The sequence below is a fragment of the Monodelphis domestica genome, chromosome 2, assembly GCF_027887165.1.
Source record: "Monodelphis domestica isolate mMonDom1 chromosome 2, mMonDom1.pri, whole genome shotgun sequence".
NCBI classification, from domain to species: Eukaryota; Metazoa; Chordata; class Mammalia; order Didelphimorphia; family Didelphidae; genus Monodelphis; species Monodelphis domestica.
In genome coordinates, this window is record NC_077228.1 from 302,203,158 (window position 1) to 302,230,655 (window position 27,498).

At 37.8% G+C, this 27,498-nt stretch overlaps 1 protein-coding gene across 1 annotated transcript in view; it reads left to right on the forward strand.

The window, feature by feature from the left end:
- The window catches only part of LOC103104019 (uncharacterized), a 62,956-nt gene extending 36,415 nt beyond the window's left edge, over positions 1-26,541 (forward strand). The window contains exon 5 of the mRNA XM_056818410.1: positions 26,154-26,541. Within this exon, the coding sequence (XP_056674388.1) occupies positions 26,154-26,306 (153 nt within the window). The 3' untranslated portion in view covers positions 26,307-26,541. The remainder of the gene's footprint in view (positions 1-26,153) is intronic.
- Positions 26,542-27,498: the final 957 nt, after the last annotated feature.

Consider the following 27,498-nt stretch of genomic DNA (forward strand, 5'->3'; position numbering starts at 1 on the left):
CATGGAAAAGACCCATTTGGTAATAAAGAATTCAGTCGATTATAAATAAAAAATGCAAATGATTTCCGTTAATGTAATAATATTATTAAGTATCTATATGGTGCTTTAAGGTTTTCAAAGAACTTTGTATACATCATCTCATTTTGGCCCTTAGACCACCTCTGTGATAAAGGTATTATCATTATTCCCATTCAATAGATTAGAAAACTGAGGCTGACAAAAGTTAAGTTCATAGCTTCAGAGTTAGAAAAGAGCTTAAGGGCCACCATCTAACTCTACTGTCTTGTTCTACAGATAAGGAAGGAGGGCAAGAGGTGCTGAAGTTATTTGCTCATTGTCATATAGGTGGTTAGTGGCATAATCAGAATTCAAACTCATGTTCTCTGATTCCATATACACAATTCTTTCCTCTATTTATAAAAGTATAATACAGTGAAAGATAGTACAGAGTGGAGAAGATGTTGGATTTGGAGTTCAAATTTGCTTCATGTGCATATTAGTTGTGTGAATCTGAGCAAGTCATCAATCAAACAATCAATAAATCAATAAACAATTTTCTTTCTTAAAAAAAATCTTACTTTCTGTCTTAGAATTCATGCTAAGTATCAGTTCTAAGGCAGAAGATCAATAAGAGTTAGGCAACTGGGGTTAAGCAATTTGCCCAGGGACACACAACTAGAAAGTGTCTGAGGACATATTTGAACCCAAGTCTTCTTGACTGTAGACCTGGCACTCTATCTACTACACCACCTAGCTACCTCTCAAACAATTAATGAACTAATTAAGAGCCTGCAATGTGCCAGGCACTATGCTAAGCACCCAGGATACAAAGAGGTGAAGGACCGTTCTTGCCTTCAAGGAGCTTCTGTGCCTAAGTTTCTTGGTTTGCCAAAAGGGGATGGGGAATGAACTCAGTGACTTCTATGATCCTTTCCAGCTCTATGATTCTATGACTTGTTTATGGTTGCAAAACTAAGAAAGTTTCTAAAGGAGGAGTAAATGCAGATCTTTCCAACTTTAAGTTCAATAGTCTAACTGTACTGTAGCCTTCTTTTTCTTCCTTTCTGGTTATTTGCCTCATTGGATTTGCCTCCAGATCTCTGTCTTTTTCAATCTCTTATATTATTTCGGTCTCCCTTTAAGCTCTTTTCAGCTAGCTGACACAGTGGATGGAGGACCAGGCCTGGAGTCAGAAAGATTCATCTTCCTGAATTAGAATCTGACACAAACTAGCTGTGTGACCCCGGGCAAGTCACTTCCTCCTGTTTGCCTCAGTTTCCTCATCTGTAAAATGAGCTGGAGAAGGAAATATCAAACCACTCCAGTCTCTTTGCAAAGAAAATCTCTAATGGGATTAAAAAGAGTCAGATACTACTGAAACAACTTGAACAACAACAAGGAGCCCCACCTTATGTTCATGTATACATAATGATGCTTCATCTGTCAGCGATGACTTTAAATAATGAGAACATCTGAAAACAGAATACTTTGAGGCCCTCCCAAACATTTCTCTGCAGAGAAATATAATTGAGACTGTGGGTGAGTACATATATGGTGAGGATGCTCTAGTAACTCCTAAAATAATCATTCATTAGTTAATATCTGCAGATATTATACTTTATTTTACTCATAACAAGGCTTCTTTAAATGTAGTACACACTGTAAATTGCCCCGAATCAGGTATGTTTCCATTGATGGGTAAGGAGGAAATCAGATTGCAAAATTACAGTGGCATGTTAAGAAGGGTTTTAGGGGCAGCTCGGGAGCACAGTAGAGAGCAGCATGCTGGAGTCAGAAAGACACCAGTTCAAATATGACTTCAGATACTTCCTAGCTGTGTGAAGCTGAACAAATCCCTTAAGCCTTATTGCCGAGCCCTTGCTCCTCTTCTGTTTTAGAACTGATACTAAAAAAAGAAAGTAAAGCTGCCCCCCCCTTTTTTTTAAGAAAAAATTTCCCCCCAAAGCTTTGGGAACAGAGAAAGAAAAGGCCAGTAGGTGTCAGTATTACCCAAGTGGTGGGGATGGTGGAAACCTTTTCTTGTATCTTCCCCTCCAGGGAGGAAGATTTTATTTTATTATTATTATTTTTGAATGAGTTCTTGAAGAGTCATTGTTACATGGTTGTCCATCTTTAGCAAACCAAGGACTGCTTCAAAATGGGAGACAACTTGCTTGTCTATTCCTCATCCACTCCCATCTCCAACTCTATGAAGCCTATTATATTTTAAACATAGCCATTATAGTTCATTAGAATCTCTAATTCTTTGGGCATCTGTGCATAATTTAGCAAATAACCCAAATTTGGCTCCCCCAACCCCAGGATTTGGATCCCCTACCCCCCAAAAAGGAACATACCATTTAAATGTTAACCATCTCGGGAATGGTTTCCTAGCTAGTCTCCTTCTTAGAATCATAGATTATGAGGGTAAGAAGGGCCTTTCGAGACAATCTGGTCTAGCCAGAGATGGGAAACGAGCCTCTAAAGTCATGATGTCCTAGACAAGAGAACTGGGGCTAGAAACCAGGTTTCCTGATTTCCCAGTGCACTGTTGTTATTGTGCTTTTCCTACAAACCTTTTTTTTTCAGCCCTCCTCACCCCCTTCTTCTAATTTTTGCTTTCTCTGGAGCCCCAAAGAATTTAGGTTCTGGCAAGCTTGAATGTTAATCCTCTAATCCGTTTGGGGAGTCTGGAGTTGTTGGCGACTCTTGATCTCTCCGTGGCTCTCTACTAGAGCCATTTGCTTGCCCTGTGGGATTTGCTACATGTAAAGATGAAGGGGGTAGTCTGAGTTCTAGCATTTGGATAAAGCCCGGAAGTATTCATGAGTGATTGTCTTCGGGAAAATCCCCATAGCAACCTAGGAGAGTGCCTGCCCTTAGTGGGATGATCAAGATGATTATGTTAGACAGGGAAAGAAAATCACGGGTAACAGCTGGATTGAAGAAGGGTGATTATGCACATCAGCTACTCAAGTTGTTTTTCATTAGACAATGCAGGCATTGTGGTGCTGACTGTTTCCCTATCTTTGTAGAGGAGAAGGAGCACAGACGTGGGATTCATTAGATAAGGTCTAACCCCAGCTCTGCTCCTGTTTTCTTACAGTCTTTCTTCACCCATGACCTTCCATCTTATTTCTCCCCTTTGCATAGGCAGTGCTTGGAATCTCCTCTTGCCCCATCTCCTCTGCTTCTTGGGATTCTGGTTTCTTTCAGAATTTAGCTCAAATCAGTCAATGGACCCACAATTTTTAAGGGCCTCCTCTGTGCCAGTATCTCTGGCATTATGGCTTTTCTGAAACTCCCAGCCATTATTAGTACACCCCTTTCCAAGGTCACAAACACAATTCCTTGGTGTTCGTTGATTTATTTTACAGATTTGGTGGATCCTAAGGGTTATAGTGGCTAAAGAGAGTAGTGGTATCAAATGCAAATAGAAATGGGGGTCACTAAACTGTACAGAAGCATTCCTGGGTGGGTGGGGGTCACATGCTGAGTTAAGAAAATCCTGTATTAACATTCCCTATTTTATTGTTTTTATTGATTTGTTAAGTATTTCTTTCTTTCTTTTTTAATAAAATCATTACTTTCAGTCTTGGAGTCAATACTGTGTATTGGCTCCAAGGCAGAAGAGTGGTAAGGGCTAGGCAATGGGGGTCAAGTGACTTGTCCAGGGTCACACAGCTAGGAAGTGTCTAAGGTCACATTTGAACCTAGGACCTTCTGTCTTTAGGCCTGGCTCTCAGTCCACTGAGCTACCCAGCTGCCCCCTTAGTTTTGTTTTGAGGATTGAGATTAATATATGTAAATTTCACTGAAAACCTTAAAGTTTTTATCATTATGACTTATTTTGTGTATAGTCTTATGTGCCCATGTTGTTTCCCCCTATAGAATATGTTTCTTTAGAGCAGGGACTTGGAAAATTTATGTTTTTGCATCTCCAGAGCCTAACAATGCCTGGCACATAGTAGGTCACTTGTCTCTCAGTTTCCTCATCTGGAAATCAAAGTGGATAAGTTAGGTAATGCCCATGATCCCGTCTAGCTCTGGCAGTCTATGAACCTGGAAAAATTTGTTAAGTACCTAAATGCCAAGGTTGTGTTAGATTGCTGAACTGAATACCAACAAGGTATTTGTCTCCTTCCTACATTAGTGTATGGAAAACAATGGACATTCTTCTAGCCTTTCCTTCTTTGTCTGTGAGATTATCCTGAAGCAATCTCTGCATTGCAGCATGTCCTAGAGTTTTAAGCTACTGAATAGAGACTGATATCTGCTTTCAAGGCCCTGTATTCCCCAAGCTTGAGAGATGAAACTGTTATATACAAATACATGGGCAAATTCAAATACATTTTCTTTAAATGGCACTTTTCCTGGGACTCTGTCTTATGGTTTAGGGAGACAACACAGTTCAGGAGAAAGAGCACCGACCGGGAAGCTTAAGGCTCTATGTTTAAATTCTTAGCCTATGTGACCTTGGGCAAGTGACAGTACAATATGACACACATTTATTTTATTTTTAAAAATATTATGTTTTTTTCCAATTCCATGTAAAAACAAAATTTTAACATTAAAAAAATATTGAGTTCCAAATTCTCTCCTTTCCTCCCTTCTTCCCTCACCTCCCCCATCATTGAGAAGGCTAGCAATTTGATGTTTTACATATGCAGTCACATAAAACATTTTCATATTTGTCATGTTGTAACACACACTTATTAAGCACTGACTATGTGTCAGGTACTGTGCAAAGATCTGGAGATACAAGTAAGAAAAAACTATATATAATCTCTGCTCTCAAGGAGTTTATAGTCTAATGGGGGAAGACAAAACAAAAGGAAACTAAAAATGGAGGTGGGGAGAAGGTACTCAGCATTAGGGCATGCTGATGGTTGTGGGAAATTTATTGGTGGGAAATAAATATTCATCTTTAAATGAAATCTTTGGGAGGAGTTTTTGCTCCCTTCTTTAGCTCTCCAATTAAAGGCACTGAGGCTACTACGGAGGGTACTGTTGGAGGATGAGTACCAGAGTTGATGGATCTTGAGTTTTCTAGATGAACTTTTTTCCAACTTTACTTATTGTACCTCAGTTTCTTTATTTATAAAATTAGGGACTAAATGGTCTCAGAGATCCCTCCCTACTCTAAAATCTATGATTCTGTGATACTCCTATGATTAGGGCAGAGATTTCCACAAAATAAACAAGGTGAATTCCTTTGATTTGGGGGATCATCAGGCAGTTTCAGAGGTCAATGCTATCTTTTCCTGACTTCTTAGAACGTTGGGTTAGAGGAGGGCAGGAAAGGTTATTCACAGAGATTTCAAATCACACAAGGGAATTCCTTCTTTTACTTCCCTCTTTCCAGCTATGTGCTGGTACTTCACTTCTTAAATACCAAGTTCTATTGGAAAGGCTAAATAAAGACCTTGTTTCCTTCTTGGTAGTCTAACTGCTCCCAATAGTCCCATGAGAAAGATGGGTTGTTGAAATCTTTATATAGGCACAGAGAAGGAAAAAGACTTTCCTAGTATGAGGAGATGAGGTTAATCAACGATAGTTGATTCCTCAAGCACTTGGTAATCGAATAGTTTTAGGAGTTTTTGTCTGGGGTTTTTGAAAGTGCCACCTCCTCATTATCTTATGGCATGCCCTTTGGAATCTGGTTAAGAGAACAGAATGCAACTCCTGATTAGTTCTCTGGGACTCCTTTGTGAACAGAGGGCAGAGATCTGAGAACTTAGAAAAGACTTTCCTTATCTAAGAGATAGAGGCAGCACCTTAACAGTAATGGATTACTGCATTAGCTCAGCATACTAGAAACAGACATGTGCTTACCCACAAAGCCAGGCAGAGAGTGCATGGATAATGTTCCTGATCCCTGACCCCTTAAATAGCATGAATCTAGAACCTCCTATCACTGAAGCGAGATTTCTTAGCAGGCAAAGATCTAGAAGTCCCCTCAAAAGTAGAACCCCTTACCCTTTCATTTCCCTGACCCCCTAAGCAGCATGATCTAGAACCTCTTGTCATTGAAGGGAGATTTATTGTCAGGGATAGCTTTAGAAGTCCCCATAAAAGTAGAATCCTTACCCCTTTATTTGCTATTTGTATGTACTTTGCATTTCTCTATTATGCCCCAGGAATTTCATCACTTCAGCCTTGGAACTCAGGCTGGGAAGTGCTCTTTACTCTTGGGTCCACTTGCTCGGACTGGAGGGAGGAGAGCTCTTCCCAGAACCTCCTTTTAAGTGGATACCCAGGTTAGTCATCTCTTCATTTTCCATAGATAGTGCTATTCTGGATTTCTCTATCATACCTCACCCATGCTAGCTAGGTTCCTCATAGCAGCTTTCTTTTGGGCATAGTCTTCCCTCATTAGAATGTAACTCCTTGAGGTCAGGAGATGTCTTTTGCTTTTCTTCATTTTTCCCAAGGTTAGACCTATACCTGGTACACATTAGGTGGTTTATAAATGCTTCCTGACTGACCAGCACTATAATATGTATAATTGATAGGGCTGATAAGAGGCCATTAGGAGGGTAATGCTATTAAAACAAAACAAAACAAAACAAAACAAAACACAAAACCCTGCCTGTCTCTAACTCACAATATGATATTGGCATCGACTTCTCACTTCTCTTTCCCTCATTTTCTTCACTTGTAAAAAATGAAGGGAAGGGGAAGTTGGAATAGATAATTTCTAAGGTTCCCTTAAGCTTACATATCTTATCACACTGTGACTTAGACCTTATTATTCTTGTCTGCCTTAGAGAGAAAAAAAACCACTAAACAACTTATGTGCCCAATCAGTCCCTCTATCAGTATTTATTAAATGCTTTACTATGTGCTAGTCACTGTGCTTTGGGGCTGAGCATAGAATAAATGAAACGATCCCTCCTCCCAAGGAGCACATATACATTCTAACCATTCTAATTGGAGACGATGAGTACACAAATAAGTATAAACAGACTATGCAAAGTAAGATACAAAGTAGTTAGAGAAAGAGAACACTAACTGTTGGGATCAAGAAGTTGGGATCTGTAGAAGCAGATGATGAAGAGTGCCATTCTAGGAGATAGAAGTGAGGAGAAATCTTATCTCTCCAGAAATGGGTCCCAGTATCCCAGGACCAGTACAATAGTCTTGAACAATGAGCTAGGAGATTGAGCTCAGTCTGTGAGGAACAGAGACAAGTTCAGTCTAGCCAGACTGGCAAGGAAAGAAATATACAATGAGTTTGGAAGGAGATTCATTTGTAAAGGTCTTTAAAAACGAAGTAGTCAACTAGCAGGAGTTACAAGTTAACTGGGCTAATTGCGAGGGATGCAAAAGAAATGAAAAAAAAAAAAACCCAAAAACCAAAACAACAAACTAGTCCTTGTTCTTAAGAATCTTACAGTCTAATGGAAGCTTATCCCTTATCCTACAGGCAGTAGGGAGCCACTGCAGTTTATTAAGACATGAAATTATGTGGTCAAATATGCAGAAAATGAAAATCACTTTGGCAGCTATGTGAGGGATGGGTTGTTGTAGGGAGGGGCCAAAGACAGGGAAATCAATTAGGAAGCCATCAGAATAGTCTAGTTGGGAGACTGTCAGGTCCTGAACTAAGGTAATAGCCTGTGTGAGGAGAGAGGAGTCACAAAGGAGAAATATTGTACAGATAAAAACTGCAATGATTTATCAATTGGAGAATGGCTTGATTTTTTTGTACAATTGATTTAGCTCTTTGTAAATTTGAGTAATTAAACCTTTGTCAGAAGTTTTTATGAAGATTGTTTCCCAATTTGTTGCTTCCCTTCTGATTTTAGTTACATTGGTTTTGTTTGTACAAAAACTTTTTAATTTGATGTAGTCAAAATTATTTATTTTGTGACTCTTTCTATGTCTTGCTTGGTTTTAAAGTCTTTACCTTCCCAAATGTCTGACATGTATACTATTCTGTGTTTGCCTAATTTACTTATAGTTTCCTTCTTTATGTTCAAGTCATTCACCCATTTTGAATTTATCTTGATGTAGGGTGTGAGGTGTTGATCCAAACCTAATCTCTTCCACACTGTCTTCCAATTTTCCCAGCAGTTTTTATCGAATAGCGGATTTTTGTCCCAAAAGCTGGGATCTTTGGGTTTATCATATACTGTCTTGCTGAGGTCACTTGCCCCAAGTCTATTCCACTGATCCTCCTTTCTGTCTCTTAGCCAGTACCAAATTGTTTTGATGATTGCTGCTTTGTAATATAGTTTGAGATCTGGGACTGCAAGGCCACCTTCCTTTGTATTTTTTTCCATTATTTCCCTAGATATCCTTGATCCTTTGTTCTTCCAACTGAACTTTGTTATGTTTTTTTCTAAATCAGTAAGGAAATTTTTTGGAAGTTCAATGGATATGGCACTAAATAGATAAATAAGTTTGGGTAGGATGTTCATTTTTATTATATTGGCTCGTCCTACCCATGAGCAGTTAATGTTTTTACAATTGCTCAAGTCTAGTTTTAGTTGTGTGGAGAGTGTTTTGTAGTTGTGTTCATATAGTTCCTGTGTTTGTCTCGGGAGATAGATTCCTAGGTATTTTATTTTGTCTAAGGTGATTTTGAATGGGATTTCTCTTTCTAGTTTTTGCTGCTGAGCTGTGTTGGAGATATATAGAAATGCTGATGACTTATGTGGGTTTATTTTGTATCCTGCAACTTTGCTAAAGTTGTTGATTATTTCAATTAGCTTTTTGGTTGAATCTCTAGGATTCTTTAAGTAGACCATCATGTCATCTGCAAAGAGTGATAACTTGGTCTCCTCCTTGCCTATTTTGATGCTTTCAATTCCTTTATCTTCTCTAATTGCTACTGCTAGTGTTTCTAGTACAATGTCAAATACTAGAGGTGATAATGGGCATCCTTGATTCACTCCTGATCTTATTGGGAATGCATCTAGTTTATCCCCATTGCAGATTGATAAATGGGCAAGGGACATGAATAGGCAGTTTTCAGATAAAGAAATCAAAACTATTAATAAGCACATGAAAAAGTGTTCTAAATCTCTTATAATCAGAGAGATGCAAATCAAAACAACTCTGAGGTATCACCTCACACCTAGCAGATTGGCTAACATGACAGCAGAGGAAAGTACTGAATGCTGGAGGGGATGTGTCAAAGTAGGGACATTAATTCATTGTTGGTGGAGTTGTGAATTGATCCAACCATTCTGGAGGGCAATTTGGAACTATGCCCAAAGGGTGATAAAAGACTTTCTGCCCTTTGATCCAGCCATAGCACTGCTGGGTTTGTACCCCAAAGAGATAATAAGGAAAAAGACTTGTAGAAGAATATTCATAGCTGCGCTCTTTGTGGTGGCCAAAAATTGGAAAATGAGGGGATGCCCTTCAATTGGGGAATGGCTGAACAAATTGTGGTATATGTTGGTGATGGAATACTATTGTGCTCAAAGGAATAATAAAGTGGAGGAATTCCATGGAGACTGGAACAACCTCCAGGAAGTGATGCAGAGTGAGAGGAGCAGAACCAGGAAAACATTGTACACAGAGATTGATACACTGTGGTACAATCGAACTTAATGGACTTTTCCATTAGTGTCAATGCAATGTCCCTGAACAATCTGCAGGGATCTAGTAGAAAAAATACTATTCACAAGCAGAGGACAAACTGTGGGAGTAAAAACACTGAGGAAAAGCAACTGCTTGACTACAGGGGTTGAGGGGATATGACTGAGGAGAGATGCTAAATGAATACTCTAATGCAAAACCCCACAACATGGAAATGGTTTCGAATCAAGAACACATGTCCAGTGGAATTGTGTGTCCACTATGGGATAGGTGGGGGAGGGGGGGAGGAAAAGAAAATGATCTTTGTCTCCAATGAATAATATTTGGAAATGATCAAATAAAAGAAACTGCAATGATGAATGAAAATATACATGGGGTAAGGGAGAGGGAGGGAGGAGTCAAGGGTAATGCTAGGGTTAAAAACTTGGAGTAGTAAACTCCAGAGAAATAGGAAATAGGAAGAAGGATAAGCTGGCTCCATTGGATTGGTAAACACATTTTTGACTGGTAAATATAAAGCATACTGATCACACATACACACATACTTGTTATGATTGTTCAGTCATGTCCAACTCTTCATGATCTCTTTTGGGGTTTCCTTGAGAAGATACTGAAGTGGTTTGCCATTTCCTTCTCCTGCTCATTTTACAGATGAGGAAATGAGACAAACAGGATGAAGTGACTTATACAAGGTCACACAGAACTCTGGAAAATGAATCTTTGTGACTCTAGGGTCTGTGTTCTGTACTGCATTGACATATATTACATAGCTTTGCTCTGTGACCATAATGTTCATCCTACTCTGTGCTCAGCAGTGATAGGCCATCTTCTGTTACTCTGGGGACAATGGTGCTGTATAAGGAATCTGTTGTTAGGCAATGGCTAGGACTAGACTACAGACATTCTGGTCACTCAAAATCTTGAGGAGTTTGGGACTGGTTAGAAAGAAGTAAACTGGGTTAAGGAAGGATAGAAGAGTAAGGGATAGGAAAACAGGAGTAAAAAGGGGAAACTTGTAGGGGTCAGGAGTAGTTTCTGGTATTATTATTAACATTTAATTATACACAAAACATTTATTGATGATTTTGTTTTACATTTCTAATATAAATTCTGATATAAAAATTACTAATACAATCCCACTCCTATCAACATTACTCTAATAACAATGAAAACAATAAGAACAGTTAAGCAACTTGAATGAGTTAATGAAAAGGCTGAATATTGAGTCTGGGAATAGAAAAGTGGGACTATCTCTGCTCTCTAGAAGCTCTGATTGAGACAATAGATAGAGGACCAAAGAAGGATTTAATCTGACTTTATATTAAATATTATTTCAATCTTCTCCCACCTCTCCTCCAAGCAGAGGAAAATATGTTTCATCATTTGTTCTTCAGGGCCAGAATTGGTTACTGAAATTAGTCTGAATTTGTTTGCTAGATTTTTACCTAAAAGACCCAGCAATACAGTACAAAACATGTTTTGAATTAGTTACAATACAATACCTAGGTAGCACACAGGGCATGCCTTTGTGTGTGTGTGTGTGTGTGTGTGTGTGTGTGTGTGTGTGTGTGTGTGTGTGTGAGAGAGAGAGAGAGAGAGAGAGAGAGAGAGAGAGAGAGAGAGAGAGAGAATTAAAGAGAATGTATGAGAGATCAAGAGAATTAGTCAGAGAAAAAGAGAGGACTAAGAGAGATAAAAAGTGTGTGTATATGAAAGAGAGACAGAAACAAAGAAAGAGAGGTGAGAGTCTGGAGAACATCTTGTTCTTAATCAGATTTCTTATTGAAAGAACCTCTGTCAGAGAAGAGACCTGATCATATTTTAAAATACAGAAATATACATCTAAACATAGAAATGTATATCTAAATACTGCCAAATGATAGAAAAGCATGTGCTTGAGTCTGGGAAATTTTAATGAGAGCAATTGCCTTTAAGAAAATTGATTATCAGTGGGAGTTAATTGTTTCTAGGTCTGGGAAATAATGTAACAGTATTACTGTAATTAAGTTTATAGTTTACTCCAGTGGTTTTCAAACTTTTTTTTTGATTCACATAATAATCACAGCATACTGCATCTTTAAATTGGAGACAATGAAGGCTTTCTGGGAAGGAGCCTGGACTAATTTCCTGGGCCTCAGCATTCCTCTGCTTTTCTTATCCCTTTCTCACTCTGGCTTTACTTCTCCACAGTTCACAGAGAAGGAGGCAGCTCTGTCTTTGCACAGTCAGAAGGGCTATTTTGACTTTTCTAAGAAGAGGCAGCCAACTGCAACTGGGTGAGGGGGCCAAGGACTTCATGACACACTCAGAGAATTTAACCATTCATTCATTAGAGTACACCTCTAATACAGTTCCCCTGTAAATCCTCCAAAGTGGGTCCATTCAATGGCTTTAGAGTCTTTAAGTCTCTTGACATTGTACAGGTACCATGTAGTACTTGGGTTGTTCATTAGTTTTTTTTTTTTTGCTGTAGCCACACAATTGGCCCACCTTCTTTTCCAACTAAACATCTTTCTGATGCTATCTTTTATGCCCATGTTGCACAATTTTTTGTTGGTAATATGTCATAGTTTACTTATATCTATCATGTGATTCTCCATTTCTTTTTGGGCAACCTTCCAGTTTAATTCTTCAGAGTCTGTGTGGTATTCCATGGTCTTCAACTGGACAGCATAACCAGAATGATAATGGTGATGCATAATCTCATTTTATCTCCAGAACAACCTTGAGAGGCTGTTGGGTAGGAAGATGGCAGGAGGCAGTTTTAAGTCTTTGTGTTCAGGACTATTTTACATGTCACCCTTTGTTCTAAAACTCATTCCTTGCCCTGTGTGAGAGGCAAAAATTTTACCTTGCCCCTCTAACAGGGAAGGGCATTCATCTCCACCCATAAGGAGAGAGTCCTAAACCAGTGGCCCTGAAGATAGGGGTGACATACCAATAAAGGAGCTGAGGATTGGGGGTGGGGTGGGGTGGAGGGAATAATTTGCCCAAGTTCACATAGCTAAGAAAGTTTGGTTACAAATCCAGCCTTTTTTCTACAATACCAGAGTACCTGCCCAATGATTTTTTTGGATCTTACTTATTATTTTATCTGTATAGAGAACTCCCAGAGAGGAAATTTTCTCTACTAATGAAATCTTTGCAATTTAGGGTCTTAGAAAACTGCTTAGAGGTACTGAGAGATTGAGTAACTTGCTCTCAGAATCACAGAGCCAGAAAGTATAAGAAGCATGACTTGAACTCAATTCTTTTTGTCTTGGAGGCCAGCTCTCCAATACTGCTTCCCACCTTCTTCCCATAATGTGAAAAATGAGAATTCTAAGTTATAGGAATCATGAGTTCCAATCTTTTTGACAGAGGTTAAAATTATGTAAAATGGAGAGAGAGAAAGAGAGAGAGAGAGAGAGAGAGAGAGAGAGAGAGAGAGAGAGAGAGAGAGAGAGAGAGAGAGAGAGAGAGAGAGAGAGAGAGAGAGAGAGAGAGAGGAGGGAAATACAAATTAAAAACAAGAGAGTGAAAGAGACAGGCAGACAGACTGGGGGTAAAAGATGGAAGAAAGAGACAGAATAAGAAAGAATGAGAGTGAGAGAAAAGAGGAGACACATAAGGCAGAAAGAGGGAAAGACAGAGACAGAGACAGAGAGAGACAGAGACAGAGACATAGAGATAGAGAGAGGTTCCCTCAGGTACTTTCAAATAGCTCGTATGTATAATATTTCTCTTTACTGGGCATTGTTAAGTTTTTCTCCAATATCTCATAAACTGAATTTACTATATAAAATTTTTAAATGAGTGATTTTACCAGAGTGCCTTGGCACAGTGCTCTTTTGGCTTGTCTGTACTGTAAATTCAGAGGACATTCCATTCTGACTGGTGCTGACTGTAGCAAATTCCACATCTTTTCTTTTTTTCTCATTTCTTCTATGATCCTTATGAGGGCTGATTCCTCTCTCCCCCCATTTCTCTGTGCTTCTAGGTGGCAGGAGGGATAGAATGATGGACTTGGAGTCCAGAAGAAATGAGTTTGAATCCTGTCTCAAATGCTTATTAACTTTGTAAACTCTGGACAAGTCACTTAACCTGTCTGCCTCAGTTTCCTTATCTATAAAATCACCTACATCCCAGGGTTCTTATGAAGATGAAATGAGATAATTTTTATAAAGTGCTTTGAAAACCTTAAAGCTCTCTATAAGTTTGAGCTATTAGAGCTATTATTATTACTATCTACTGCCATTAGTTTCAGTTGTCTTCTTTCCATTTGTCCATTCATTCATTTCCTGCCTGCCTTTAGTTCCTGTGCCCTGCAGAAGAGCTCTTTAAATAATTTTCTTTATTTGTTCATGGCTCCATAATTTTTTTTTTGCCAGATGCCTTATTTGTCCTCAATCTACTTCCTTCTTCTCCTTCCCAGCCTAGTACTTCAGTTAGGGGTCTTTGTTCTATTTAATCTCCTACCACATTTCAACTACCTTTTTTTTTTCTTACTTAGGTCATACATTAGTGTTCGTTTTCTCTTCCTCACAGAGTAGTGGATTAAAAACATTTTTTTCCTGTTCCCTCAAATACAGGCTAATGGTCCTTCTAAACAACATGGAGATAATCAGGACAATGTGCAGAAGGGTTTCAACTTGTTCTCATATACTTATTTCCATCCTGAGTGGTGCTGCTCAGGATTTTGAAAGGCCCATTGAGAATGTTCTCATTCTGAGATAAAGCTTCAATTAGGTCTCAGTCTCTTTCACAAGATGTCTTACCTGGATGTTCTGAGTTTTTCTTAAGAAACCGCAAAGGAGTCCTGATTCTTTTCTCTTCTGGAGATGATCTTTAGGGGATATTTTCAGGTGTTTGTGCTTCTCTCTGTGACAGTTAAGTACTGATGATATTCAGAGAATGTTATATGTGAGCAAAAAAGCAGTAACGCCTTTAAAAATGAACATGTCTTTAAAAACAAAGCCTTTAAAATTCTTTATAGAAGGAAATAATCATTATTTGCCTACTCTGGGTCAGGCACTTTACAAATATTATCTTGTTTGACTTTCACAACCACTTGGGAGATGGGTACTATTATTATCACCATTTTACAGTTGAGGAAACTGAGGCAGATGGGTTAAGTGACCTGCTCAGTGTTGCATTGCTTTTAAATGTCTAAAACTGGGTTTGAACTCAGCTTTTCCTGACTCCAAGCCCAGAACTCTATCTACTGTGCCACTTAGCTGCCCTTTATTGACATTTTTTTGTTTCATATCATTACTTACTTCCCATGCTTTCCATCTACTTCTCCCTCTGGCCTTGTAAAAGGAATAGTCAAATAAAACAAATCTTTACTTTGGGCAACTCTGAATGTGTATACCTTGTTCTGTCCCATTTGTGTACCAATTCCCTTAATAAATTAAGAGATGAGGGGGCAGCTGGGTGGCTCAATGGATTAAAAACTACGCCTAGAGATGGGAGGTCTTGGGTTCAAATTTGATCATAGATACTTCCTAGCTGTGTGATCCTGAGTAAGGCACTTAACCCCCATTGCCTAGCCCTTACCATTCTTCTTCCTTAGAACCAATACACAATTTTGAAGGCAGAAGGTAAGGATTAAAAACAAAGAAACTAAGAGATGAGAGGCAAAATACTGATATTCTCCAAAAATTTTGTTAGCTCCTGTAGCTTAAGTAGCATAGCGAGTAGGCCTTGAAGTCAGGAAGTTGTTGTTGTACAGTCCTTTCAGTTATGTTCTTACACATACTGGGATTTCAGTCATTTGATTGCCTTCTAGTGTTGCCTCTAAGTTTGGCTAGCCATGTGTACACATATGAATAAATCTTTTTTAAAAAACTCCATATATTCCTTTGGGAAAAAAATGTGACAAGAGAATTTTTCAGACTAAAGGTTAATGAAACAAATTCTCTCACTGACCTATAGGAAGAAAATGAAAAGTTCAATTGTGAATCTTTAAGCATTTGGACTCTACTTAAAATCGAGTAGAAGGTTTGAGTTATCCAATAAGAGATGACGATGACCAGGGCCAAAGAACTATTTTCATTTCTTTTTTTAACTTTCATATCCCAGATATGTGGAGCAACTATGATTCCTTCAGTGTGGGGATTCCTTCAACCAATATAAATCTCAAATCATCAGTGACTTAGTAAAGAAACTTTACAGTATGAAAAGAGGCGCTGAGGAATTAGGTGATTTGCCCAAGGGCACACAGTGAGTATTTGTCAGATATAGGGTTTGGATCTTGATCTTCCTGACTCCAAGAATAAATCCTGTCTCAGACATTTTCTAGCTGTGTGACTTTGGGCAAGTCACAACTCCATTGGTTAAAGTTTCCTCATCTGTAAAATGAGATGGAAAAGGAAATGGCAAATCATTTCAGCATATTTCCCCAAGGAAACCCCAGATGAAGTCACAAAAAATCAAATATAACTGAAATGATTGGATAACAATAAAGGGTTATAAAATAAGAGTTGGATGGGATCTTAGAAGTCATTTAGTTGATTCAGTTTCCATAGATATTGCAACCAAGGCCTTGATCCAAAGCAGGTTAACTACTTGCCCAAGGTCATTAGGCAGTAAGAGGAAGATATAAGATTTCAGCCTGCCTTCTGGCTCTAATCCATCTCTTTCCATTCTACCATTTTGCCTCCCTCTTTTGATCCATAAGCCCTGAAAATGCAGATACTTGGGACATTCAACATGAGTTTGAATGAGTTTTGATCAAATTAATTATGTGTGATTATAGCTTTCAGGGGATACTGTTGACCACTGCCTGTCTTTATTTATTATAGGGAATGGTGCCATCAGCTAAATGTGCATTTGCCGTCTTCTATGCAAACCATAATAATAATGTAATTGCCAAATTTTCTCTAGTTCTCAGAGAGCTGGATGCCATTTTTTGCCTCAGATATATGCCTTTGCTGGTGACAAAGCTTATCTTATTAGTCTACAAAGGGTTTTTTTCTCCCCACTGTTTAGATTTAGTCAATCAGATCTTGGCCCTACCTTTCAACCAACTTGGGAAACTCTTCCATTTTAACTCTTTCTTCAATGTTTATTAATTATTCCAGGCCATATGAATAATTAGATGAATATTTGACCAGAGTAATAAAAACATCTCAAACAGGATTATCCATAAGGATCAGTTTCTTTTTTCTCTGCTAATAGAGCCACATTGTTATCTTCTCATGTCAGGTCCTTTTGTTTTCCATTCAACCCCAAAATGGAAAAGAGTCTCGGGTGAGAGATAAAAATGGGCTCAGAAGACTCATATTCTTCTCACTACAGAACATACAGAAGAGCAATTCTTTTCTGTTCTTGCTCAATCAATCAGTTACTACTTGTTGTTATTTCATTTTTCAGTTGTGTCTGACTCCTTGTGACCCCATTTGGGGTTTTCTTGGCAAAGATACTGGAGTGGTTTGTCATTTCCTTCTTTAGCTTATTCTATAAATAAGGAAACTGAGGCAAACAAGGTTAAGTGACTTGCCTCAGGTCACACAGCTAGTAAGTCTCTGAAGACAGATTTGAACTCAGAAAGGGGAGATCACTCCTCAACCTGTTTCTTAATAAGGCAAAAAAGCATGGTTAAGAGCTTATTCTGGGTTAAGTAGTGAGCACTCGACCTCTCAACATTGCTCCCTATTCCTAATCCAATACTCCTTTATTTTAGTCTATATCCACAATCTCTCAAGTGCAAGTTAGTGTGCTTTAGGCTTCTTTCTCCTATATGGTTGCAGCTGGTCAGTCATAAGCCTAATATCCATAGCGTCAAGAGAAAAATATTTGTGCTTGATCACCATTAGGTGCTTTATTTCATCCTCCTCAAAACCATATGCTACTGTGAGGGGGAATTAGGTGACTCAGTGGATAGAGAAGCAAGTCTAGAGATGAGGGATCCTGTGTTCAAATGTGGCCTCAGACACTTCCTAGCTTTGTAACCTTCAGAAAACAACTTAACCCCAATTTTCTAGCCCTTACTGCTCTTCTATCTTGGAACCAATACTTAATATTGGTTCTAAGACATAAGGTAAGGGTTTAAAAACACAAACATGCTATGCCCCAGTCCCATGCCTGAAGTGGTAGGCACATTCTCTCTATATATCTTGATAGGTAAACTTATCATTCCTTTCAGGACCATCTGTTACACGATATTACCAAATCCTCCCCTGCTTTCATAGGGTAAGAGTGATAGAAAAGAGAGAAATGAGGAAAGCCTGAAGAGACAGGAAGGGGTACCACAGAAGGGAGTAAGGAAGACAGAAAGGAAAGAATGGCAAGCATCTTGGAATATTGGAAAGAACATAGGATTTGGAATCAGAGGGTCTAGGTTCAAATCCAGAATTCACTTCTTACCCATGTGATCTTAAGCAAGTCAATTCATTCTTTTGAGTCTTGGTTTCTTTATTTGTAAAATGAAACGGGAGGGTTTAAACTAAATGATGCTGGTCCTTTCTAGGTCCATATCTGTGAACAATATCTAATACACTTAAAAGACTTCCCATTTTACCTAGGTCAGCCCTATTTATCTTCATCTGTTGCAAATGCCTATGAATAAAAAAGAAAACTTTGTACCTTGGTAGACTAGGAGACATCAAATAATGTGGAGACCAGAGCGAGAGTAAAGCTTGGCATCAACAACTTAGGAAAATGGTTATAGTAGGAGGGGGTCAGGAATCTTTTGCAATAATTTCAATTTCATTCCTCAAAAGGTAAAGGAACTACTATTCTAGACATCATTGTAACCAACACAAATTAACTAGCTGACAAAGAAACAAAGGGAACTTTGGAGCCAAATGACCAATAGTCCATCAAAGAATTTTTAAAAACAATACATTTGTTATTTATTTTTAAGCATTCTTTTCTTTTTAATTTAGAGTTCCAAAATCTCTCCCTTCCTCCTCCCTCTAATCTTCCACTGAGAAAGCAAGCAAAATGATATCAATTATACATGTGAAATCATGTAAAACATATTTCCATATTAGTCATATTCCAAAAAAGAAATAAAGCAAGAAAATTGTACTTCATTTTGAATCAGAGTTTATCTTCTCTCTCTGGAGGTGGATAGCATTTTATCATCAAAAATCCTTTGGAATTGTTTTGGATCATTGTATTGATTAGAGTCATATCTTTCATAGTTGATCATTCAACAACAGTGCTGTTACTATGCACAGTGATTTCCTGGTTGTTCTCACTTTACATGAATTTATAGGTGTCTTGCCGTGTTTTTTTCTGAAACCATTCCCCTCATCATTTCTTATAACACAGTAGTATTTCCAGAATAATCATATGCCTCATTGTTCAGTCATTTTCCACTTGAAGAGCATCCCCTCAATTTTCAAACATTTTCCAACAGAAAAAGAGCTGTTATGAATATTTTTGTATGTAGAGATCCTTCCTTTTTCTGTCATCTCTTTGGCATATGGACTTAGTAGTGGTATTACTAAGTCAAAGGGTATGCACAGTTTTATGGCCTTTGAGCATAGTTTCAAATTGTTTTTCAGAATGATTCACAATTCCACCAACAGTTCATCAAGCTACCTTTTTTTCCTTATCCCCTCTAGCATTTGTCATTTCTGATATGTGTAAGGTAGCACCTCAGAGGTGTTTTAATTTGCCTTTCTCTTGTCAATAGTAATTTAGAACATTATACAATTACTATAGATTGCTTTGATTTCTTTTGGAAACTGCATGTTTATGCAGTTAGGTAGCTCAGTGGATAGAGATCCAGGCCCAGATATAGGAGGTCCTGAATTCATATTTGTTCTCAGACATTTCCTAGCTGTTTGACTCTGGGCAAGTCACTTAACTCCCATTGCATAGCCCTTACCAATCTTCTAATTTAGAAACAATACAATGTATTGATTCCAAGATGGAAGGTAAGAGTTGAAAGAAAAACTCTCTGTTCAAATCTTTTGACCATTTTTAAATTGGGGAATAGCTGTTATTTTTGTAAGTCTGACTCAGTTTCCCATATATTTGAGAAATGAGACCTTTATCAGAGAAAATTCATACACACTTTTGATATTACTTTTCTGTCTATGATACCTTTTAGCAAAATATAATTTCCCTGATAATCTCTTTTAATTAGGTTTATTTTTGCTTTTCCTTTATCTGAAATCATGATTGTTCTTCCTGCCTTTTTAAAAAAATTTCAGCTGCAGTATAATAGGTTCTGCTCCAGCCTTTTATTTTAACTTTCTATATGTCTTTCTGTTTCAAGTATGTCTCTTGTAAACAACATATTGTTGGATTCTGGTTTTTAATCCATTCTGCTATCCACTTCCTTTTTATGAGTGATCTCATCCTATTCACATTCACAATAATGATTAATGTGCATTTCCCTTCATCTCATTTTATTTTGTTTATCCTTCTTGCTCTCTTTATATCTTATCCCTCTTCAAGTCTGGTTTACTTCTGATGATGGCCTCCCTTAACCCTTCCTTTTATCTTCTCCTTTCCCACATTTCTTCTCCTCTTCCCCCTCTTCCTCTCCTCTTTCCCTATTGTGTAAGATAATTTCTATACTCAACTGAGTGTGTGTGTGTGTGTGTGTGTATACACACATATATATATATATATATATTTTTTCTCTTTGAACTAATCCTAAAGGTGGGGGGATGTTCAGGTATTGCTGCTCCCCACACTCCATTTACCCCTCCACTATAAAATTTCTTCTTTGCTTATTACTCTTTTATATGAGAAAATGTCCCTGTTCTATGGCTTCTTTCTCTTTTCTCCCAGCATACCCCTCTGTCTCATCCTCAGCTTTTTTGAGATCATTCTAACATAATTGACTCATACCCATGCTCTCTCTCTGCAATCTCCTCCTAACTATCCTAATGATGGTAAAGTACTTAGGAGTTAATAATCTTCCCATATAGGAATATAAAGAGTTTAACCTCATTGAGTTCTTCTGAATACTTTTTTTTAATATTTTACCTTTTTATACTTCTCTTGAGTCTTGTATCTGAAACTTAAACTTTCTACTCCTCTCTGGTTTTTTCATCAAGAATACTTTATATTCAATTTTTCTGGGTAAGATATTTTTGGTTATAATCCTAGCTCCTTTGCCCTCTGGAATATCATATCCCAAGCCTTTCTACTCCTTTAATGTGGAAGCTAATAAATTTTTGTGATCCTGACTGTGGCTGCATGATATTTGAACTGTTCCTTCCTTGCTGGTTTTTTTCTGCAATATTTTCACCTTGCCCTGGGAGCTCTGGAATTTGACTATAATATTCCTAAGAGTTTTTATTTGGGGAACTCTTGTATGAGCTGATAGTAGACTTTTTTCAATTTCTATTTTATCCTCTATGTCTAAGATTTGGGGGCAATTTTCATTTATACTGTCTTGAAGTATGTTGTCTTGAATATTTTTTGGATCATGGTTATCAGGTAGTCCTTTAATTCTTAAATTATGTCTCCTTGATCTATTTTCCAGGTTAGTTGTTTTATTCCCCCCCCCAAAGAGTTATTTCACATTTTCTTCTTTTGATTGTATTTTATTGTCTCCTGATGTGTCAAGGAATCACTAACTTTCTCAGTTTTTGCTCAGTTCAAATATTTTTAATTTCTTATTTCCTTAAAAAATTTTTTTCAATATTAAATTTTAATAATCATTTTCTGACATTTTACAATCTCTCATTTCTTTCTCCAATTTTCCCTCTACCACTCATCTCTTTCTTTACCTCTTATAAGAATTCTTTTTGAGGTTGGGCTCAATTGGCATTTTTCTTTGAGTCTTTTTTTGGGTAGTTGTTTTCACAATGTTGTCTTATCTTTGTCTTCCCCAAAACTGTAGTAGATTTTTATGTTCAAGTTCTTTTTTGTTGTTTGCTTTTTTTTTAAAACATAACTTTCCATCTTAGAATCAACACAGTGGATTAGTTCCAAGGCAGAAGAGTGGTAAGGGCTAGGCAATGGGGGTCAAGTGACTTGTCCAGAGTCACACAGCTAGGAAGTATCTAAGGTCATATTTGAACCTAGGACCTCCTGTCTCTGGGCCTATCTTCCAATGTACTGAGTCACCCAGCTGCTCCATGTTTGCACATTTTTTCAACCTATTTCTTGATTTTGACCTTTATATTATAGTAAACCTCTGCTCTCATATTAAGGAGGCAATGTCTTAAGCTTCAGGCTGTTTTTAGAGCTGGTTCTGGAGGTCTCCAATTTTTCAGTGATTGTAAGGTGATATTATCCTGACAGCAGTGTGGCCATTCTTCTTGTCTGAGCTCTGCTCCTTACCCAAGAAGAGCCCCTGCTCCACTGTAGCTGCATGTGCTAGTGCTCCTCCTTATCTTGAAATTGGGACCAGGGCCCCTGTTCCCTTGTGACCAAGAGCAAGCAAGCAGTCCTCTCTGCCCTGCAACTACAACCCAAATCTGCTTATGAGCAATAGAATAGCCAGTCAGTACCAAATGCACACAGTGCTAGCAGTCCCTTTCTGCAATCCCTTTCTGATCAATTGTCTAACCTCTTTGCTTTCTCTGCACTGAGAGCTCCCTATAATTCTGTGGCCACTGTCCCCACTGCATCAGAGTCCCACAATTGGTGTTGGAGTTGCACTCACTCCAGAATAGACTCCAACCCAATGTCACAAATCTCTCTGACCAGCCTCATAAGTTGTCTTAGGAAGGCACTCTGACCTTTTGTTGGCGCTGCTATACCAAAATTTGATTTCAGGTGTTACTTAAAAGTTATTTGAAAGGTGGCTAGGCAGCATAGTGGATAGGGCACCAAGCCTAGAGTCAGGAGGACCTGGGTTCAAAACTGACCTCAGACACTTCCTAGCTTGGTGACCCTAAACAAAACCCAATTGCCTAGACCTTGCCATTTTTCTGTTTCAGAATTGATACTAAGACAGAAAACAAAGTTAAAAAATTTATTTGAGAAGGAATGTTGGGAGAATTAATCTGGATTGCTGCCTGGATTATGCCATATTGCCTCTACCCTCCAAAATTTTTGATAAGAGTCTAGCACACTTGAAATCTTGGGGAAATGAATTTTGGAACATTTAGGGGAAAGATAAAAAAGGATTCTACAGCCTAAAATTCTCTAGAGAGATGCATTCTCAAGAAGGATGGAAAGCTTCTTTTCATTCATAAATGGAAGACACAAAGAGAGATGATTCAAGTTAGTAGAAAAAGGGGAACTGTTAAAAAAAAAGACTTATGTCACTCCACAGGGAACTCAACTGGATTATAAAAACTTGGAATATAAAAAGACAAGTAGAGATGATGGAAAAAAGGATAGGTTACTGTAGATAAACATAGAATAGGAGTATGATCCTATAAAAGTAGTGCCAGGGATCATAAAGCCCAAAATGAACTGAAGATGATAATACAAGCTCTGAAGAGTCAAGCTAGCTTATTTATCCATGTGGGTGGTATCATGGAGACCAAAGAAAGAGTAAGATTCCTGCCTGGACTGGCAGGATATTGTTGATGGATGATAGCGTAGAGGTAGAATTACTCAAATCTTTTTCTATTCCTATTTTCTCTTATGAAGTGAATGAACTCTGTCCTGGGAAGGCTAGACAAAAAGGTCATCTGGGAATTACTCCAGAAGTGAGAACACCCAGCTTTCCTCCAGGATTGCAAGTCACCAATACCAAACTATTTTCTATAATACTGAAAGGACTGGCATGTATGATTGCCAAGCTGTTGTCAGTGATTTTTAAAAGACCATGGGATATGGCAGAAGAGCTGTAGGGTTGTAAGAGGCCAAATGTCTCCATTTTCCCAAAATGGAAGAAGGCAGAGGCTACAACCTCTATAGGGAGCCTGACTTTAATTCCTGGTAAAAATCTAGCACTATTATTAAAAGAACATTTTGCTAGCATTTAGAAGGGTATAGCAGCTGGCACTACCAACTCCCTCCTTAACCAGAGCGAACTCATTAGTTCTTAGAAGCTTTTAGGGACTACAAAGGGAAGAACCAGCAAGGCTTCAGTAAGAGCAGGTCGGAAGAGCCTGCCACACACATCTCATTTCCATTTGTGACAGAGGAGAGAAAACTTAAGGAGTGAGTGGAGCAGGATAGCTGGGTTTGAGCATTTGAAGAACTGCCTTGTGGAAAAAGGATTAGACTTGTCTAGCTAGTTCCCAAAGAGGAAATAGTAGAAGCTGTGGTCAACTTGTGAGAGAGAAATTTAGCTTGATGAAAGGAAAATAAAACAACAACCTCAAACTTCCTAACCATCTGAGCTTTGCAAAGTGGAATAGAGTGTGTCCTAAGGTAACTAGGATCTCAGAGATCTCAGAGATCTTCAGGTAGAGCTTGGATCCCACCTCTCAGGTGTGTTTTATAAGGGATTCTTATTCAATCAATCAACCAACAATCATTTAAACATTTATTAAGCACCTACTTTGTGTCAGATACAAATACAAAGAAGGAAACAATCTTAAGGAGCTTACATTCTGCTGATGGAGATGAGCAATAAACAAATAAATATATACATATATATACATATATACACATATATGTATGAATTTATATACTTATAAGAATATACATATGTGTGCACACAAATGTATGTTTGTATATACATATATACCTATGTATATATATCTTTGTATGTTTATACTTATAAGCATAAACTTATTTTTTAAACCTTTATTTTCTATCTTAGAAACAACTCTAAGACAGAAAGGCAAGGACTAGGCAAATGGAATTAAGTGACTTACTCAGGATCACACAGCCAAGAACCATCCGAGGTCACATTTGAACCCAGGTCTTCTGAATTCTAGGCTTGGCATTCTATCCACTGAGCCACCTAGCTGCCATGAGCATATACATATACATATATACATATAAATGCATATTTGTGTATACATATGTTCATACATCAATATACATATATAAATATATATAAATATAAATATTTATATATGTTTGTGTTTATATACACGCTAAATATGAAGAGAACAACTACAAATAAGTATGAAACAGTTAAAATAATTTGGGAGGGAAGACATTGGCAACTGAGGAAATCAGGAAAACAGTCATGTGGAAGGTAGTGTTTGAGCTGGTTTTTTGAAGGAAAAGGAGGATTTTATGAGGCAGAAGTCACAAGGGAGTGCATTCCAGGCATGGAGCCTACCCAGTACAAAAGAACAGAAAAGGAAGATGAAAAACAATGTGGAGGAACAAAAAAAGACCATTTTGACTGGATTGGAGAGGACAAGAGGGGAAACAATGCACAAAATAGCCAGAAATATAAAGTGGAGCTAAATTGTGAAGGAATTTAAAGCCAAACAGACAAGTTCATACTTTATTGTGATGGTGGTGGTAATAGGGAGCCACTGCAGTGTTGCAAAGGGGAATAACATGGTCAGATCTGCAGCTAAGGAAAATCATTTCAGCAGCAATATGGTGAATTGTTTGGAGTGGGGATTGATGATAGAGCAAGACCAATGAGAAGCCCAATTTGATCAAGTGTCCTGGCTCAGATTGTACTAGATGAAATTCCTTCTAACCCTGAGATTATGATTTCTGAATGCCATTATGAAAGACTTCACTGATGTATAGGAAAGAATATTCTTTTTGAGGTCATGGGATTATAGGATCACAGTTTATATAGAAAGTTGCTGGTTTCAAAACCTGCCTTAGATCTTCCCTGTATGACTTTGAGCAAGTCCCTTTATCTCTCTGGTCTTGAGTTTCCTCACCCATAAAAGGAAGCAATTAGATTAAATGACTTTTTAGGTCTCTTCCTGCTCTGGAGTCTATGATCTTTCATGCATAAAATCCTTGCAAATTAAATGATAAATGTAGTAAAGTCAGTGTATGATGGCCAGTTTATGAATGAAACCTTATGGTTTCTGTTTTTTCATTTTGAAATGACATCAACTTGGGCATTTAGGGCAACAGATTTTTCTTCCCAATTATGAGCTTTGGCAGCATATAGTAATGAGAGTAGCTAAACTCAGACGCTTCTTGGCAGGAATTTGAATATCTGCCCTCTGGCTTCTTTTGCTTCTCATCTGTATTTCATAACATAAAATTAACAAGAATTTCACATAGATGAAATCTGCCTACTGAATGATGCTTGCAAATAACACATTCATCAATTAGCATTTGGATATTTTGATTAAATCATTTTGCAAATGATTCCACTTGAGTATCAGTTGAAGAGTATAGTTAGGAGGAAAAATTTGTTTTGGCACAGGGCATCCTTATGTCCTCCTTCCATTTAACAGGCCCAAGAGGCAATAATAATTTCAGTGTGGCCCTTTTCCTATTCAGGTAATCTTTTTCTCTTGCAACTTTTAAGGTCACATAAAACATAAAGTAATAGGAATTGTCATCGAGAATTACTGTTCCAATTTCAAAACAAGGCCAAACAATGACTTCATACTTTTATCGATGCTCTACCAGAGCTAATTGGACAATATTTCCTTCTCTAGGCTGCTGTTTAAATCTTTTGTCTCAATCTCAGTGTTTATATTTCAGTCACACTTTTTAATTGCATTAACTCTGTTATTCGCATGCTTTATGCTTTCTCCTGTCATTTAAATTAATTTTTCACTTTCTGTTTGTTTTTTATTTTTTTTAATATATACATATCTCTTTTGTCAATAACTTCTAATATTCTGCTTTAGATACCCCGGATCATCCTAACTCGCCCTTCCACTTCGGATGAGGACTTTGACCTATTATCTCAAGATCCAGAGGATTCCAATATAAAAGATATCACTGTTGATGGTATCGCTCTGCATTCGGACTGTTTGAATAATGCTTCTTATCCTCCCTAATAAAGTATTCCCCCTGAAGAGCTTGTTTCTCATTGTTAAACTTCTTCAAACATGGAACCACTATGCCTTATTCATAATTTAGCAGGTTTGCACGGATGTCGACTTTTAATTGGAACAAATAAAACTCTTCTCTGTTTAATTCAACTTGCCTTTACAATGAGAAAGATGCTTCCTTTGGGATTCTATGCACTTGGAAATGTGATCATTTGAATAAAGTGACATTCATGGTTATCTCAACAGATTTCACGTGTCCACTTTTAAGTGCATTTTACACACATGTCATAGTTAATGCCATGAAAGAGGGAGCATGAGGGTAGTCTTATTCTTTACATTTCACTGGGGAAATTGGCAAAAGTAACAGTATAGATTTTTAGCTCATTCTCTCACACTCCCCTGATGTGGCCTATTCTTTGCTCCATTTACAAAATCTCTTAGCTCCTGAAAGTTTTTCATATTATGTTGTTTTCTATTTGAATAAAATGTCACTTTCAGTCTACTGAATGCCTTTTTTTCCCCCTTGTAGCTTTGGTGTTTTTTTTTAATATATATATAAATATGTCAGCCACTAAGATTTACAGTAACTATTCCCTAAGCCCCTGTATTTCCCATCCTCTCACCAGGAGAGCCAGCCAGACACTTCACATACATCGTCCTTTGTTTCTCAGCAGGGCCTGTGCCTCAACTCCCAGTACATTCCTTTATGCACTGGCCACCGCTGCTTCTCTTCAAAGTATTTTGAGTTCTGAGCCTTAGAAACAGAATATAGATCTGCTCTCAGAGGATCACAAACTGAAACTGGAAGACTGAAAATTTCCTGTTTGGAATAACCTTTTGAAGTGATGCTATAAAGTACCACCAAGGTTTATTCTGATGATATTATGATTTTTTATTTTTGTCTCTGTGAGTTCTGAGATGAAATGGCATCTTAACAGAATGTAAAGACAACACATGAGTTACCCTGGATTTCAGGCTGGCAAGGTGAGCAAATGTTAGTCACCAAGCCAGGACTTTTGTCCTATCCAAGTCTGGTGCTTAAGGATTCTACATTATTCTTCAATAATAGCTAATTGCAAAGATCTTTATTGTGGTTACTATGTATCAGGCACTGGCCTGAGTAAGCACTTTATAATTATTACTTCTTTATAATAATCCAGAAAGGTATTATTATCCCCACATTACATATGAGGAAACT